The following is a 14461-nucleotide window of genomic DNA, read 5'->3' on the forward strand; positions in this document are numbered from 1 at the left end:
CATGAGTGCTTTAGTGACAAACATACAAATATTAAAATAAACATGAGTGTTTTAGTGACAAACATACAAATATTAAAATAAACAACAAAGATGAGTGTTTTAAGTGACAAACATACAAACAATAAAACAAACAACAAACATGAGTGTTTTAGTGACAAACATACAAATATTAAAATAAACAACAAAGATGAGTGTTTAGTGACAAACATACAAATATTAAAATAAAGAACAAACATGAGTGTTTTAGTGACAAACATACAAATATTAAAATAAACAACAAACATGAGTGTTTTAGTGTCAAAAATACAAATATTAAAATAAACAAACATGAGTGTTTTAGTGAAAAACATATACATATTAAAATAAACAAGAAACATGAGTGTTTTAGTGAATTAAAATAAACAACAAACAAGAGTGTTTTAGTGACAAACAAACATTAAAATAAACAACAAACATGAGTGTTTTAGTGACAAACATACAAATATTAAAATAAACAACAAACATGAGTGTTTTAGTGACAAACATATAAAAATTTAAATAAATAAACAACAAACATGAGTGCTTTAGTGACAAACATACACATATTAAAATAAACAACATGAGTTTTTTAGTGACAAACACAAATATTAAAATAAACAACAAAGATGAGTGTTTTAGTGACAAACATACAAATATTAAAATAAACAAAGATGAGTGTTTTAGTGACAAACATACAAATATTAAAATAAACAAAGGGAATAAGCGGTGGAAATAGATGGATGGAGTGTTTTCGTGACAAACATACAAATATTAAAATTAACAAAGATGAGTGTTTTAGTGACAAACATACAAATATTAAAATAAACAAAGGGAATAAGCGGTAGGAAATGGATGGATGGAGTGTTTTAGTGACAAACATACAAATATTAAAATAAACAAAGATGAGTGTTTTAGTGACAAACATACAGATATTAAAATAAACAAAGATGAGTGTTTTAGTGACAAACATACAAATATTAAAACAAAGATGAGTGTTTTAGTGACAAAAATACAAATATTAAAACAAAGATGAGTGTTTTCAAGGTAAAGGTGGAAGTGTCTCCTTCAGCACCAATTAAGTCAGTCACAATCTCACACTAAATGAGCGACATATAAACTTCTACCGCCTTCAAAGGTGACAATGTAAACAGCGTTCCAACACCACCATGTCCACACACATAACCACACGCGTGTCATTGTCACGGAGTGGAAAGGAAGACAGAGCAGACTTACCATCAGCCGCCATGTTGTTTGTGTTTGGATCATACCACCGCCTGTGGGGAAGAAGGGGGGTCGGGGGGGGGGGGGGGGTTGTGAGGGGCGGACCACTGCAAGTCAGAGCGGGGGGGGGTCAGAGGGGGCTCCCATCCATTCATTATAAATAATCATTAAAAATGGTCGTTTATAAAATAATCATTAAAATGGTTGTTAATAAAATAATTACAATGGTCGTTTATATAAATAATAATTAAAATGGTTGTTTATAAAATAATTAAAATGATCGTTTATAAAAAAAATGGTCGTTTATAAAATAATAAATAAAAACAGTCTTTTATAAAATAATAATTAAAAGTGGTCGTTTATAAAATAATAATTAAAAATGACCGTTTATAAAAAATAAAAAATTGTCCTTTATAAAATAATCATTTAAAAATGTTCGTCTATAAAATAATAATTAAAAGTTTTCGTTTATAAAATAATAATTAAAAATGATCGTTTATAAAAAAAAAAAAGGTCTTTTACGAAATAATAATTAAAATGGTCGTTTATAAAATAATAAATAAAAACGGTCTTTTATAAAATAATAATTAAAAACAGTCTTTTATAAAATAATAATAAAAATGGTCGTTTATAAAAATAATAATTAAAATGGTCGTTTATAAAATAATTAAAATGGTTGTTTACAAAATAATGAAAAATGGTCGTTTATAAAATAACTAAAAATGGTCGTTTATAAAAAATAATAATTAAAATGGTCGTTTATAAAATAATAATAAAAATGGTCGTTTATAAAATAATTAAAATGGTTGTTTGCAAAATAATAAAAAATGGTCGTTTATAAAATAACTAAAAATGGTCGTTTATAAAAAATAATAATTAAAATGGTCGTTTATAAAATAATAAAAATGGTCGTTTATAAAATAATTAAAATGGTTGTTTACAAAATAATTAAATATGGTCGTTTATAGAATAATACTCAAAAATGGTCGTTTATAAAATAGTAATTAAAATTGTCGTTTATAAAAAAATAATTGAAAATGGTCGTTTATAAAATATTTGAAAATGGTCGTAAAAAGGTCGTTTATAAAATGATAATTAAAAATGGTCGTTTATAAAATAATAATTAAAAATGGTTGTTTAAAATATAATAAAAAATGGTCGTTTATAAAATAATTAAAATGGTCGTTTATAAAATAATAATTAAAATGGTCGCTTATGAAATAATAAAAAATGGTCGTTTATAAAATAATTAAAAAGGGGCGTTTATTAATTAATAATTAAAAATGGTAGTTTATAAAATAATTAAAAATGGTCGTTTATAAAATAATTAAAAAGGGGCATTTATTAATTAATAATTAAAAATGGTAGTTTATAAAATAATTAAAAATGGTCGTTTATAAAATAATTAAAAATTGTCATTTATAAAATACTAATTAAAAAGGGTCATTTATAAAATAGTAATTAAAATGGTAGTTTATAAAATAAAAATTAAAATGGTAGTTTATAAAATAATTAAAAATGGTCGTTTATAAAATAATAATTAAAATGGTCGTTTTTAAAATAATAATGAAAACGGTTGTTTATAAAATAATAATTAAAAATAGTCGTTTATAAAATAATAATTAAAATGGTTGTTTATAAAATAACAATTAAAAATGGTCGTTTATAAAATAATAATGAAAATGGTCGTTTTTAAAATAATAATGAAAAACCGTCGTTTATAAAATAATCATTAAAATGCTTGTTTATTAAATAACAATTTAAGTGGTCCTTTTGATCAGTGTTTTTGTCTGGTGTGCTGAGGGAAATTGTGCAACTTCCCCTAATTGGTCCAGAAAATATTTTTTGCAAATCAATAAATAAAATCTGCAAATATTTGTTGTCGAGTGTCTAGAGCGCGGCAGGTTAACCGTGTAAAACTCCATACCAGTAGGTGGCAGTAGAAGTCGGAATGCATCAAGGATGGTTTGTCGTGATCCCGATACGCAGAGCACAGCGGGAGACGGCGTGCAAGTAAAATGGTCTCCGATGATTAAATCAAAAATGAACAAAAGGAAAAGGCACTGAAGTTTAGGGAAGGCTATGCAAAACGAAAGCAAAACTGAACTGGCTACAAGGTAAACAAAAAGAGAATGCTGGATATATATATATATATATATATATATATATATATATATATATATATATATATATATATATATATATATATATATATATATGTATATATATATATACATATATATATAAACATACACACACATATATACAAACCCCGTTTCCATAGGAGTTGGGAAATTGTGTTGGATGTAAATATAAACGGAATACAATGATTTGCAAATCATTGTTTGGATTCTTCAAATCACCTTTCAATTGCTCTGTTTATTGCAGTTCAGCGTGTTGCTTGGTCAGGTTTGGTTTTGGAATTGGATTGCATTGTTATTGTATTGCTGTGTAGTGGTTTGTTGGATTGATAAAAATAAAACATAAAAAAGAATAAAAAATAAAAAAAATAAAAGTTTTTTTTTTAAATGAGAATTGATTCTGAATCGCACAACGTGAGAATCATGATTCGTATTCGAATCAAATTTTTCCCACACCCCTAATATATATACACATGTACATATGTTTAAAAGCGTTACTAAAACGGCCTTCTTTCATCTTCGTAATATCGCTAAAATTCGCTCCATTCTGTCCACTAAAGACGCTGAGATTATTATCCATGCGTTTGTTACGTCTCGCCTCGATTACTGTAACATATTATTTTCGGGTCTCCCTATGTCTAGCATTAAAAGATTACAGTTGGTACAAAATGCGGCTGCTAGACTTTTGACAAGAACAAGAAAGTTTGATCACATTACGCCTGTACTGTATATACCTTTATATACATATATACATACATATATACCTATACTGGCTCACCTGCACTGGCTTCCTGTGCACTTAAGATGTGACTTTAAGGTTTTACTACTTAGGTATAAAATACTACACGGTCTAGCTCCATCCTATCTTGCCGATTGTATTGTACCATATGTCCCGGCAAGAAATCTGCATTCAAAGGACTCCGGCTTGTTAGTGATTCCTAGAGCCCAAAAAAAGTCTGCGGGCTATAGAGCGTTTTCCGTTTGGGTTCCAGTACTCTGGAATGCCCTCCCGGTAACAGTTCGAGATGCCACCTCAGTAGAAGCATTTAAGTCTCACCTTAAAACTCATCTGTATACTCTAGCCTTTAAATAGACTCCCCTTTTTAGACCAGTTGATCTGCCGTTTCTTTTCTTTTTCTTCTATGTCCCACTCTCCCGTGTGGAGGGGGTCCGGTCCGATCCGGTGGCCATGTACTGCTTGCCTCTGTATCGGCTGGGGACATCTCTGCGCTGGTGATCCGCCTCCGCTTGGGATGGTTTCCTGCTGGCTCCGCTGTGAACGGGACTCTCGCTGCTGTGTTGGGGACTCTCGCTGCTGTGTTGGATCCGCTTTGGACTGGACTCTCGCGACTGTGTTGGATCCATTGTGGATTGAACTTTCACAGTATCATGTTAGACCCGCTCGACATCCATTGCTTTCCTCCTCTCCAAGGTTCTCATAGTCATTATTGTCACCGACGTCCCACTGGGTCATCATTGTCACCGATGTCCCACTGGGTGTGAGTTTTCCTTGCCCTTATGTGGGCCTACCGAGGATGTCGTGGTGGTTTGTGCAGCCCTTTGAGACACTAGTGATTTAGGGCTATATAAGTAAACATTGATTGATTGATTGATATATATATATATATACACACATGTATATATATATACATGTACACATGTACATATATATGTATGTACATACGCACGCACGCACGCACACACACACACAAATATATAAAGGAAGAGGAAGTCCAGAGGGGATCCAGGGAGACGAGACACACAGCTCGACGACGACGACAGGAAGCAGGAGGACGACACAACACCAGACAGTGAAGATGACGGGGAGGGAGCACGGGGAGAGAGGTAGGAGAAGGCTGGAGAAGTGTGGGCTTACTGTACTGGTACAAGGAGCTAGGTTCTGGCACTGGATCTCAAGACGCGCTGGCTTCTGAAGGCAAGTGGCTCATCACGGCAGGAGTGTGACCCATAACAGATCTAATCTTGACATGGAGCAGCACCAAACAAGTCAATATAGAAGATACTTAGAATACATTTACTCTCTCCATGGGGGGGAAACATAACATTAGACTCATAAATAATTATGCAGTCTGCAGGAATGTTGTTGTTTTCTGCAGCAAAAACACCACATGAACACAAAAGAAGCACATGTAGACCGCTTTTTGGTTATGTACATGTCTTATGAGCACATGAATATATTCCATGTGTTCTCTCATGGAACAATTACATGCTGGTAATGTTGCTTTCTGGACAACAAGCCATGTGATGAGACACTGAGGAGAATCCTTAGTTCCACGTGTGGCCACATGGTTCCTCACACCTGATCAATGACATCCTGAATCTTGCAGCTTCTAGATCCTTCTAAAGGCTGCGAGGAAGCATTACTATGACAACAAGATGGAGATGCAGCGATGAGAGCAGCTGAGGACATGTGAGCAGCTGCAGCTAAAAATAACAGCAAGTGAAGAAGGGAGTGTGTATCTTCATATTTTACATATGGAGTAGTGGTCAATGTAAGTCATATTTTACATGTGGAGTAGTGGTCAATATAAGTCATATTTTACATATGGAGTAGTGGTCAATGTAACTCATATTTTACATATGGAGTAGTGGTCAATATAAGTCATATTTTACATATGGAGTAGTGGTCAATGTAACTCATATTTTACATATGGAGTAGTGGTCAATATAACTCATATTTTACATATGGAGTAGTGGTCAATATAAGTCATATTTTACATATGGAGTAGTGGTCAATGTAACTCATATTTTACATATGGAGTAGTGGTCAATATAAGTCATATTTTACATATGGAGTAGTGGTCAATGTAACTCATATTTTACATATGGAGTAGTGGTCAATATAAGTCATATTTTACATATGGAGTAGTGGTCAATGTAACTCATATTTTACATATGGAGTAGTGGTCAATATAACTCATATTTTACATATGGAGTAGTGGTCAATATAAGTCATATTTTACATATGGAGTAATGGTCAATATAAGTATTATTTTACATATGGAGTAGTGGTCAATATAAGTCATATTTTACATATGGAGTAGTGGTCAATATAACTCATATTTTACTGTACATATGGAGTAGTGGTCAATATAAGTATTATTCTACATATGGAGTAGTGGTCAATATAAGTATTATTCTACATATGGAGTAGTGGTCAATATAAGTATTATTTTACATATGGAGTAGTGGTCAATACAAGTATTATTTTACATATGGAGTAGTGGTCAATATAAGTATTATTCTACATATGGAGTAGTGGTCAATACAAGTATTATTCTACATATGGAGTAGTGGTCAATACAAGTATTATTTTACATATGGAGTAGTGGTCAATACAAGTATTATTCTACATATGGAGTAGTGGTCAATACAAGTATTATTTTACATATGGAGTAGTGGTCAATATAACTCATATTTTACTGTACATATGGAGTAGTGGTCAATATAAGTATTATTCTACATATGGAGTAGTGGTCAATATAAGTATTATTCTACATATGGAGTAGTGGTCAATATAAGTATTATTCTACATATGGAGTAGTGGTCAATGTAACTCATATTTTACATATGGAGTAGTGGTCAATATAAGTCATATTTTACATATGGAGTAGTGGTCAATATAAGTCATATTTTACATATGGAGTAGTGGTCAATATAAGTATTATTTTACATATGGAGTAGTGGTCAATATAAGTCATATTTTACATATGGAGTAGTGGTCAATATAACTCATATTTTACTGTACATATGGAGTAGTGGTCAATATAAGTATTATTCTACATATGGAGTAGTGGTCAATATAAGTATTATTCTACATATGGAGTAGTGGTCAATATAAGTATTATTCTACATATGGAGTAGTGGTCAATGTAACTCATATTTTACATATGGAGTAGTGGTCAATATAAGTCATATTTTACATATGGAGTAGTGGTCAATATAAGTCATATTTTACATATGGAGTAATGGTCAATATAAGTATTATTTTACATATGGAGTAGTGGTCAATATAAGTCATATTTTACATATGGAGTAGTGGTCAATATAACTCATATTTTACTGTACATATGGAGTAGTGGTCAATATAACTCATATTTTACTGTACATATGGAGTAGTGGTCAATATAAGTATTATTCTACATATGGAGTAGTGGTCAATATAAGTATTATTCTACATATGGAGTAGTGGTCAATACAAGTATTATTCTACATATGGAGTAGTGGTCAATACAAGTATTATTTTACATATGGAGTAGTGGTCAATATAACTCATATTTTACTGTACATATGGAGTAGTGGTCAATATAAGTATTATTTTACATATGGAGTAGTGGTCAATATAAGTATTATTCTACATATGGAGTAGTGGTCAATATAAGTATTATTCTACATATGGAGTAGTGGTCAATATAAGTATTATTCTACATATGGAGTAGTGGTCAATACAAGTATTATTCTACATATGGAGTAGTGGTCAATACAAGTATTATTTTACATATGGAGTAGTGGTCAATATAAGTATTATTCTACATATGGAGTAGTGGTCAATATAAGTATTATTTTACATATGGAGTAGTGGTCAATATAAGTATTATTCTACATATGGAGTAGTGGTCAATATAAGTATTATTTTACATATGGAGTAGTGGTCAATATAAGTATTATTCTACATATGGAGTAGTGGTCAATACAAGTATTATTTTACATATGGAGTAGTGGTCAATATAAGTATTATTCTACATATGGAGTAGTGGTCAATATAAGTATTATTTTACATATGGAGTAGTGGTCAATATAAGTATTATTCTACATATGGAGTAGTGGTCAATATAAGTATTATTTTACATATGGAGTAGTGGTCAATATAAGTATTATTCTACATATGGAGTAGTGGTCAATACAAGTATTATTTTACATATGGAGTAGTGGTCAATATAAGTATTATTCTACATATGGAGTAGTGGTCAATACAAGTATTATTTTACATATGGAGTAGTGGTCAATATAACTCATATTTTACTGTACATATGGAGTAGTGGTCAATATAAGTATTATTCTACATATGGAGTAGTGGTCAATATAAGTCATATTCTACATATGGAGTAGTGGTCAATATAAGTATTATTCTACATATGGAGTAGTGGTCAATACAAGTATTATTTTACATATGGAGTAGTGGTCAATATAACTCATATTTTACTGTACATATGGAGTAGTGGTCAATATAAGTATTATTCTACATATGGAGTAGTGGTCAATATAAGTATTATTTTACATATGGAGTAGTGGTCAATATAAGTATTATTCTACATATGGAGTAGTGGTCAATATAAGTATTATTCTACATATGGAGTAGTGGTCAATACAAGTATTATTCTACATATGGAGTAGTGGTCAATACAAGTATTATTTTACATATGGAGTAGTGGTCAATATAAGTATTATTCTACATATGGAGTAGTGGTCAATATAAGTATTATTTTACATATGGAGTAGTGGTCAATATAAGTATTATTCTACATATGGAGTAGTGGTCAATATAAGTATTATTTTACATATGGAGTAGTGGTCAATATAAGTATTATTCTACATATGGAGTAGTGGTCAATACAAGTATTATTCTACATATGGAGTAGTGGTCAATACAAGTATTATTTTACTAATGGAGTAGTGGTCAATACAAGTATTATTCTACATATGGAGTAGTGGTCAATACAAGTATTATTTTACATATGGAGTAGTGGTCAATATAACTCATATTTTACTGTACATATGGAGTAGTGGTCAATATAAGTATTATTCTACATATGGAGTAGTGGTCAATATAAGTATTATTCTACATATGGAGTAGTGGTCAATATAAGTATTATTCTACATATGGAGTAGTGGTCAATGTAACTCATATTTTACATATGGAGTAGTGGTCAATATAAGTCATATTTTACATATGGAGTAGTGGTCAATATAAGTCATATTTTACATATGGAGTAGTGGTCAATATAAGTATTATTTTACATATGGAGTAGTGGTCAATATAAGTCATATTTTACATATGGAGTAGTGGTCAATATAACTCATATTTTACTGTACATATGGAGTAGTGGTCAATATAAGTATTATTCTACATATGGAGTAGTGGTCAATATAAGTATTATTCTACATATGGAGTAGTGGTCAATGTAACTCATATTTTACATATGGAGTAGTGGTCAATATAAGTCATATTTTACATATGGAGTAGTGGTCAATATAAGTCATATTTTACATATGGAGTAATGGTCAATATAAGTATTATTTTACATATGGAGTAGTGGTCAATATAAGTCATATTTTACATATGGAGTAGTGGTCAATATAACTCATATTTTACTGTACATATGGAGTAGTGGTCAATATAAGTATTATTCTACATATGGAGTAGTGGTCAATATAACTCATATTTTACTGTACATATGGAGTAGTGGTCAATATAAGTATTATTCTACATATGGAGTAGTGGTCAATATAAGTATTATTCTACATATGGAGTAGTGGTCAATATAAGTCATATTTTACATATGGAGTAGTGGTCAATATAACTATACTATTACTATAATATGAGTTATATAGACCACTACTCTCTCTCTCTCTCTCTATATATATATATATATATATATATATATATATATATATATATATATTTATATATATAATTATATAATTATATTATATAAGAAAGAGGGCAGGAGTGGATTCAGTGTTTGGTTTTAGTTTTCCAGGATAGTGGACTAGGACTCCACCATGTGGGCAAATCTGTTAACTGATTTTAAATAAATGTAAAAAAAAAAAAAAGAAAATAAAAAAAAGTAGTCTCTAAGTCTGGGTACTTCAGCAAAATTGCATAAAAAAATAATAGATATTTTGTGTAAAAATCTAGTTTTTTTTGTTATGTTCTTTTATTGTTAAATAAATATCACTAAAATGTTTAAGATAAATATTTGTATAATCGTATTTAATCCTCAATTAACTATTAAACAAAATAGGCTTTTCTGGTCCATACAGTGCATGTGGAAGGTATTAACTGCCATTTTTGTCCTCAAAATTCTACAGACAATACCTTTTTGATGCAGTACCTCCTGAGGGATCAGAGGTGTGTAATATCATGGCTTATGTGCAGTGATTTCTCCAGATTCTCTGAACATTTTGATGATATTACGCAGCGTAGATGGTGAAATCCCTAAATTCCTTGCAATAGCTGCTTGAGAAATGTTGTCCTTAAACTGTTTGACAATTTTGCTTACAAAGTGGTGACCCTCACCCCATCCTTGTTTGTGAACGACTGAGCATTTCATGGAAGCTGCTTTTATAGCCAATCATGGCACCCACCTGTTCCCAATTAGCCTGTTCACCTGTGGGATGTTCCAAATAAGTGTTTGATGAGCATTCTTCAACTTTCTCAGTCGTTTTTGCCACTTGTGCCAGCTTTTTTGAAACATGAAGCAGGCATCAAATTCCAAATGAGCTAATATTTGCAAAAAATAACAAACTTTACCAGTGTGAACATGAAATATCTTGTCTTTGCAGTCTATTCCATTGAATATAAGTTGAAAATGATTTGTTGTATTCTCTTTTTATTTACCATTTACACAAGGTGACAACTTCACTGCTTTTGGGTTTCATACATACACACACGTGTATATACATATAGATACACACATATATATATATATATATATGTATATATATATATATATATATATATACTGTACATATATTTGGTATGAGTGTGTATTATCTGAGTAAACCACATGTACAGACTTGATGTGAGTTATTTATGTTGACTAAATCAGTGTTTTTCAACCTTTTTTGAGCCAAGGCACATTTTTTGCGTTGAAACACCACCAGCAGAAATCATAAAAAAACAAAATTTAGTAAAAGGTTGTTTTCGCGATTGTTGGATATGACTTTAAAGCATGCATGACTATAGCTCTTGTCTCAAAGTAGGTGTACTGTCACATCACACCCTGACTTATTTTCATTTTTTTGCTGTTTTCCTGTGTGTAGTGTTTTACTTCTTGTCTTGCGCTTCGATTTTGGCGTTTTTTCCTCTATTTTTGGTACTTTCCTGTAGCAGTTTCATGTCTTCTTTCGAGCGATATTTCCTCGCATGTACTTTGTTTTAGGAATTCAAGGGGAACATTATCAGCAGACCTATGTAAGCGTCGATATATACCTTGATGTTGCAGAAAAAAGACCATATACTTTTTTAACCGATTTTCGAACTCTAAATGGGTGAATTTTGGCGAATTAAACGCCTTTCTGAGCGACGACATCAGAACGTGACGTCACATCGGTACTGAATGCCATTTTTCCCTACCACATCACACGCATCGAGTCAAATCAGCTCTGTTATTTCCCGTTTTTTCGTCTGTTTTCCGATACCTTGGAGACATCATCCCTCGTCAGTGTGTTGTTGGAGGATGTCACAACACGATCAGGGACGGATACAAGTTAATTTACGTAGAATGTGTATCGTTTAGCACGGCATGCTAATCGATGCTAACATGCTATTTAGGCTAGCTGTGTGTACATATTGCAGCATTATGCCTCATTTGTAGCTATATTTTTCATCTAGCCTTTCCCTCCATCCACATTTAATGCCAAACAAACACTTAGAAATCGACGGATTGAAGTTGCTCCAGTGTCAAGAGATGCAAAAGTCCCCCGTTTGGTTTTTACCGGCGATGCTACGACAGAGATGGCAAAAATGTCTGGATATCCTGCGACACTCGAAGCAGATGCATTCCCAACGATAAAGTCAACGAAATCACAAAGGTGAGTGTTGTTGATGTTATTGACTTATGTGCTAATCAGACGTATTTGGTCGCGGTATGACTGCCAGCTAAACGATGCTAACATGCTATTTAGGCAAGCTGTATGTACATTTGAAACTATATTTACATCCAGCGTTTCCTTCCACCCCACATTTAATGCGAAACAAACACTTACCAATCGACGGATTTAAGTTGATCCAGTGTCAATGCGAAAGTCCTGATCGGTTGGTCTGCACATTTTACCGGCGATGCTGAGGCAGACATGCATGGCCGAATAGCGTCAATAGCTATTTGCTCAATAGCTTCAGTTTCTTCTTCAATTTCAATTTCGCTATCTGCCTCCATACTCCAACCATCCGTTTCAATACATGCGTAATCTGTTGAATCGCTTAAGCCGCTGAAATCCGAGTCTGAATCCGAGCTAATGTCGCTATATTGTTTGTATTGGAATCGCTATGTGACGTCACAGGGAAATGGACAGTGGCTTAAGGAAATAGCAAAAATCAAGCACTTTAAAGCCTTTTTTAGGGATATTCCGGGACGGGTAAAATTTTGAAAAAAAATTCAAAAGGTAAAATAAGCCACTGGGAACTGATTTTTATTGGTTTTAACCCTTCTGAAATTGTGATAATGTTCCCCTTTTAAGACTATTCAGTTGTTTTTATCCTTCTTTGTGGGGACATTGTTGACTGTCATGTCATGTTCGGATGTATATTGTGGACGCCGTCTTTGCTCCACAGTAAGTCTTTGCTGTCGTCCAGAATTGTTTTTCTTTACTTTGTAGCCAGTTCAGTTTTAGTTTGGTTTTGCATAGCCTTCCCTAAGCTTCAATGCCTTTTCTTAGGGACACTCACCTTTTGTTTATTTTTGGTTTAAGCATTAGATACTTTTTTTTACCTGCACACTGCCTCCCACTGTTCCAGACATCTACAAAGCAATTGGCTACCTGCTGCCACCTACTGACATGGAAGAGTATTACATGGTTACTCTGCCGAGCTCTAGACAGCAGCGACACTCAACAACACATCATTTGGTTTGCAAAAAATATTTTTAACCCAAATAGGCGAAATTAGGTCTCCCTAAAAAGTAAAATAATGAATATTTTATTAGGCGATACTAGTTTAGATGGTATAAAACTGTGATAATGCTTAATGTTACCGTGCAACTAGGTTATTCTTTCTCCAGTTTGCGTTTGAGCAGGAAGAGCTGCTCCAGGTCGATGCCGCTGCCCCCACACACGATGACCAGCAGGGGGCCCGGGTGGGCCGCTACACGCCCTGAAATCAGACAGATAATCAACATGTCAAAATGTTGTCATCAAGCAGCTGAGATAGGCTCCAGCACCGCCTGCGACCCCAAAAGGGACAAGTGGTAGAAAACTGATGGATGCCAGCACGTCCTAGTGCTCATTCATCACATGTGATCCAGATCAAAGTGCTACAGCACCTTTATGCTCTTGTAGCGTCACACCTCCATATTCCACTTTTTAGCACTGAACAATGATTGTCACAAACACACTAGGTGTGGTGAAATGATCCTCTGCATTTGACCCATCACCCTTGATCACCCCCTGGGAGGTGAGGGGAGCAGTGAGCAGCAGCGGTGGCAGCGCCCGGGAATCTTTTTTTGTTTGTGATTTCACCCCAAATCCAAGCCTTAATGCTGAGTGCCAAGCAGGGAGGTAACGGCTCCCGTTTTTATCGTCTTTGGTATGACTCTGCCGGGGTTTGAACTCACAACCTACCCATCTCAGGGCGGACACTCTAACCCAGGGGTGCCCATTACGTCGATCGCGATCGACTGGTCGATCTCGGAGGGTGTGTCAGTCGATCTCAAGCCAGGCATTAAAAAATGTACATAAAAATGAGCAATCATCAATCATACCAAGACTTCACTTTCGTCAGTTGTTTGACATTCTCGGCACCCGAGGATCTTGTGAGATGACGCTGGCTGCTGCGAGCTCATATTTAAGAAAAAAATCACTATCAGGGCGGACGCAGAGAAACACATTTTATTTCTAGAGACTCCGTACCTACTGTCAAAACTCTAAAGACCGACTGCACAGTTCCTGTCTTCACCATAAAAGACCTGTTTCATCCTGCCTGTGCTAACAAAATAAGAGTCTCAGAAAGCTAGCAAGCTACGGAGTTTGATGCCAATGTATTTCTCACTTGCTTGCCCACCCGCACAGTCACTGACGTCACTCACCTGCTGCCAGACATTAAAGGGCCACACACATATGCT

The 14461-nt window shown here is 33.4% G+C and overlaps 2 protein-coding genes across 7 annotated transcripts in view; both read right to left on the reverse strand.

The window, feature by feature from the left end:
* syt14a (synaptotagmin XIVa) overlaps window positions 1-13391 on the reverse strand; it is an 84329-nt gene extending 70938 nt beyond the window's left edge. For 2 of the 4 annotated variants that reach the window (XM_061886319.1, XM_061886318.1), the window contains exons 1-2: window positions 13376-13391; window positions 1252-1292 (exon numbers count right to left, since the gene is read on the reverse strand). In XM_061886319.1, coding sequence (XP_061742303.1) covers window positions 1252-1264 — 13 coding nt within the window. In that variant the 5' untranslated portion in view covers window positions 1265-1292; window positions 13376-13391. Of the gene's footprint in view, window positions 1-1251; window positions 1293-13375 lie in introns of those variants that run through there. The other 2 variants (XM_061886320.1, XM_061886321.1) reach the window with 1 other exon arrangement.
* Window positions 13247-14461, reverse strand: part of sdsl (serine dehydratase-like) — a 29977-nt gene continuing 28762 nt past the window's right edge. For 2 of the 3 annotated variants that reach the window (XM_061886335.1, XM_061886333.1), the window contains exon 9: window positions 13247-13494. In XM_061886335.1, coding sequence (XP_061742319.1) covers window positions 13388-13494 — 107 coding nt within the window. In that variant the 3' untranslated portion in view covers window positions 13247-13387. The remainder of the gene's footprint in view (window positions 13495-14461) is intronic. The other variant, XM_061886334.1, reaches the window with a different exon arrangement.

Source organism: Nerophis ophidion, linkage group LG24, assembly GCF_033978795.1.
Source record: "Nerophis ophidion isolate RoL-2023_Sa linkage group LG24, RoL_Noph_v1.0, whole genome shotgun sequence".
In the NCBI taxonomy this organism is placed as follows: Eukaryota; Metazoa; Chordata; class Actinopteri; order Syngnathiformes; family Syngnathidae; genus Nerophis; species Nerophis ophidion.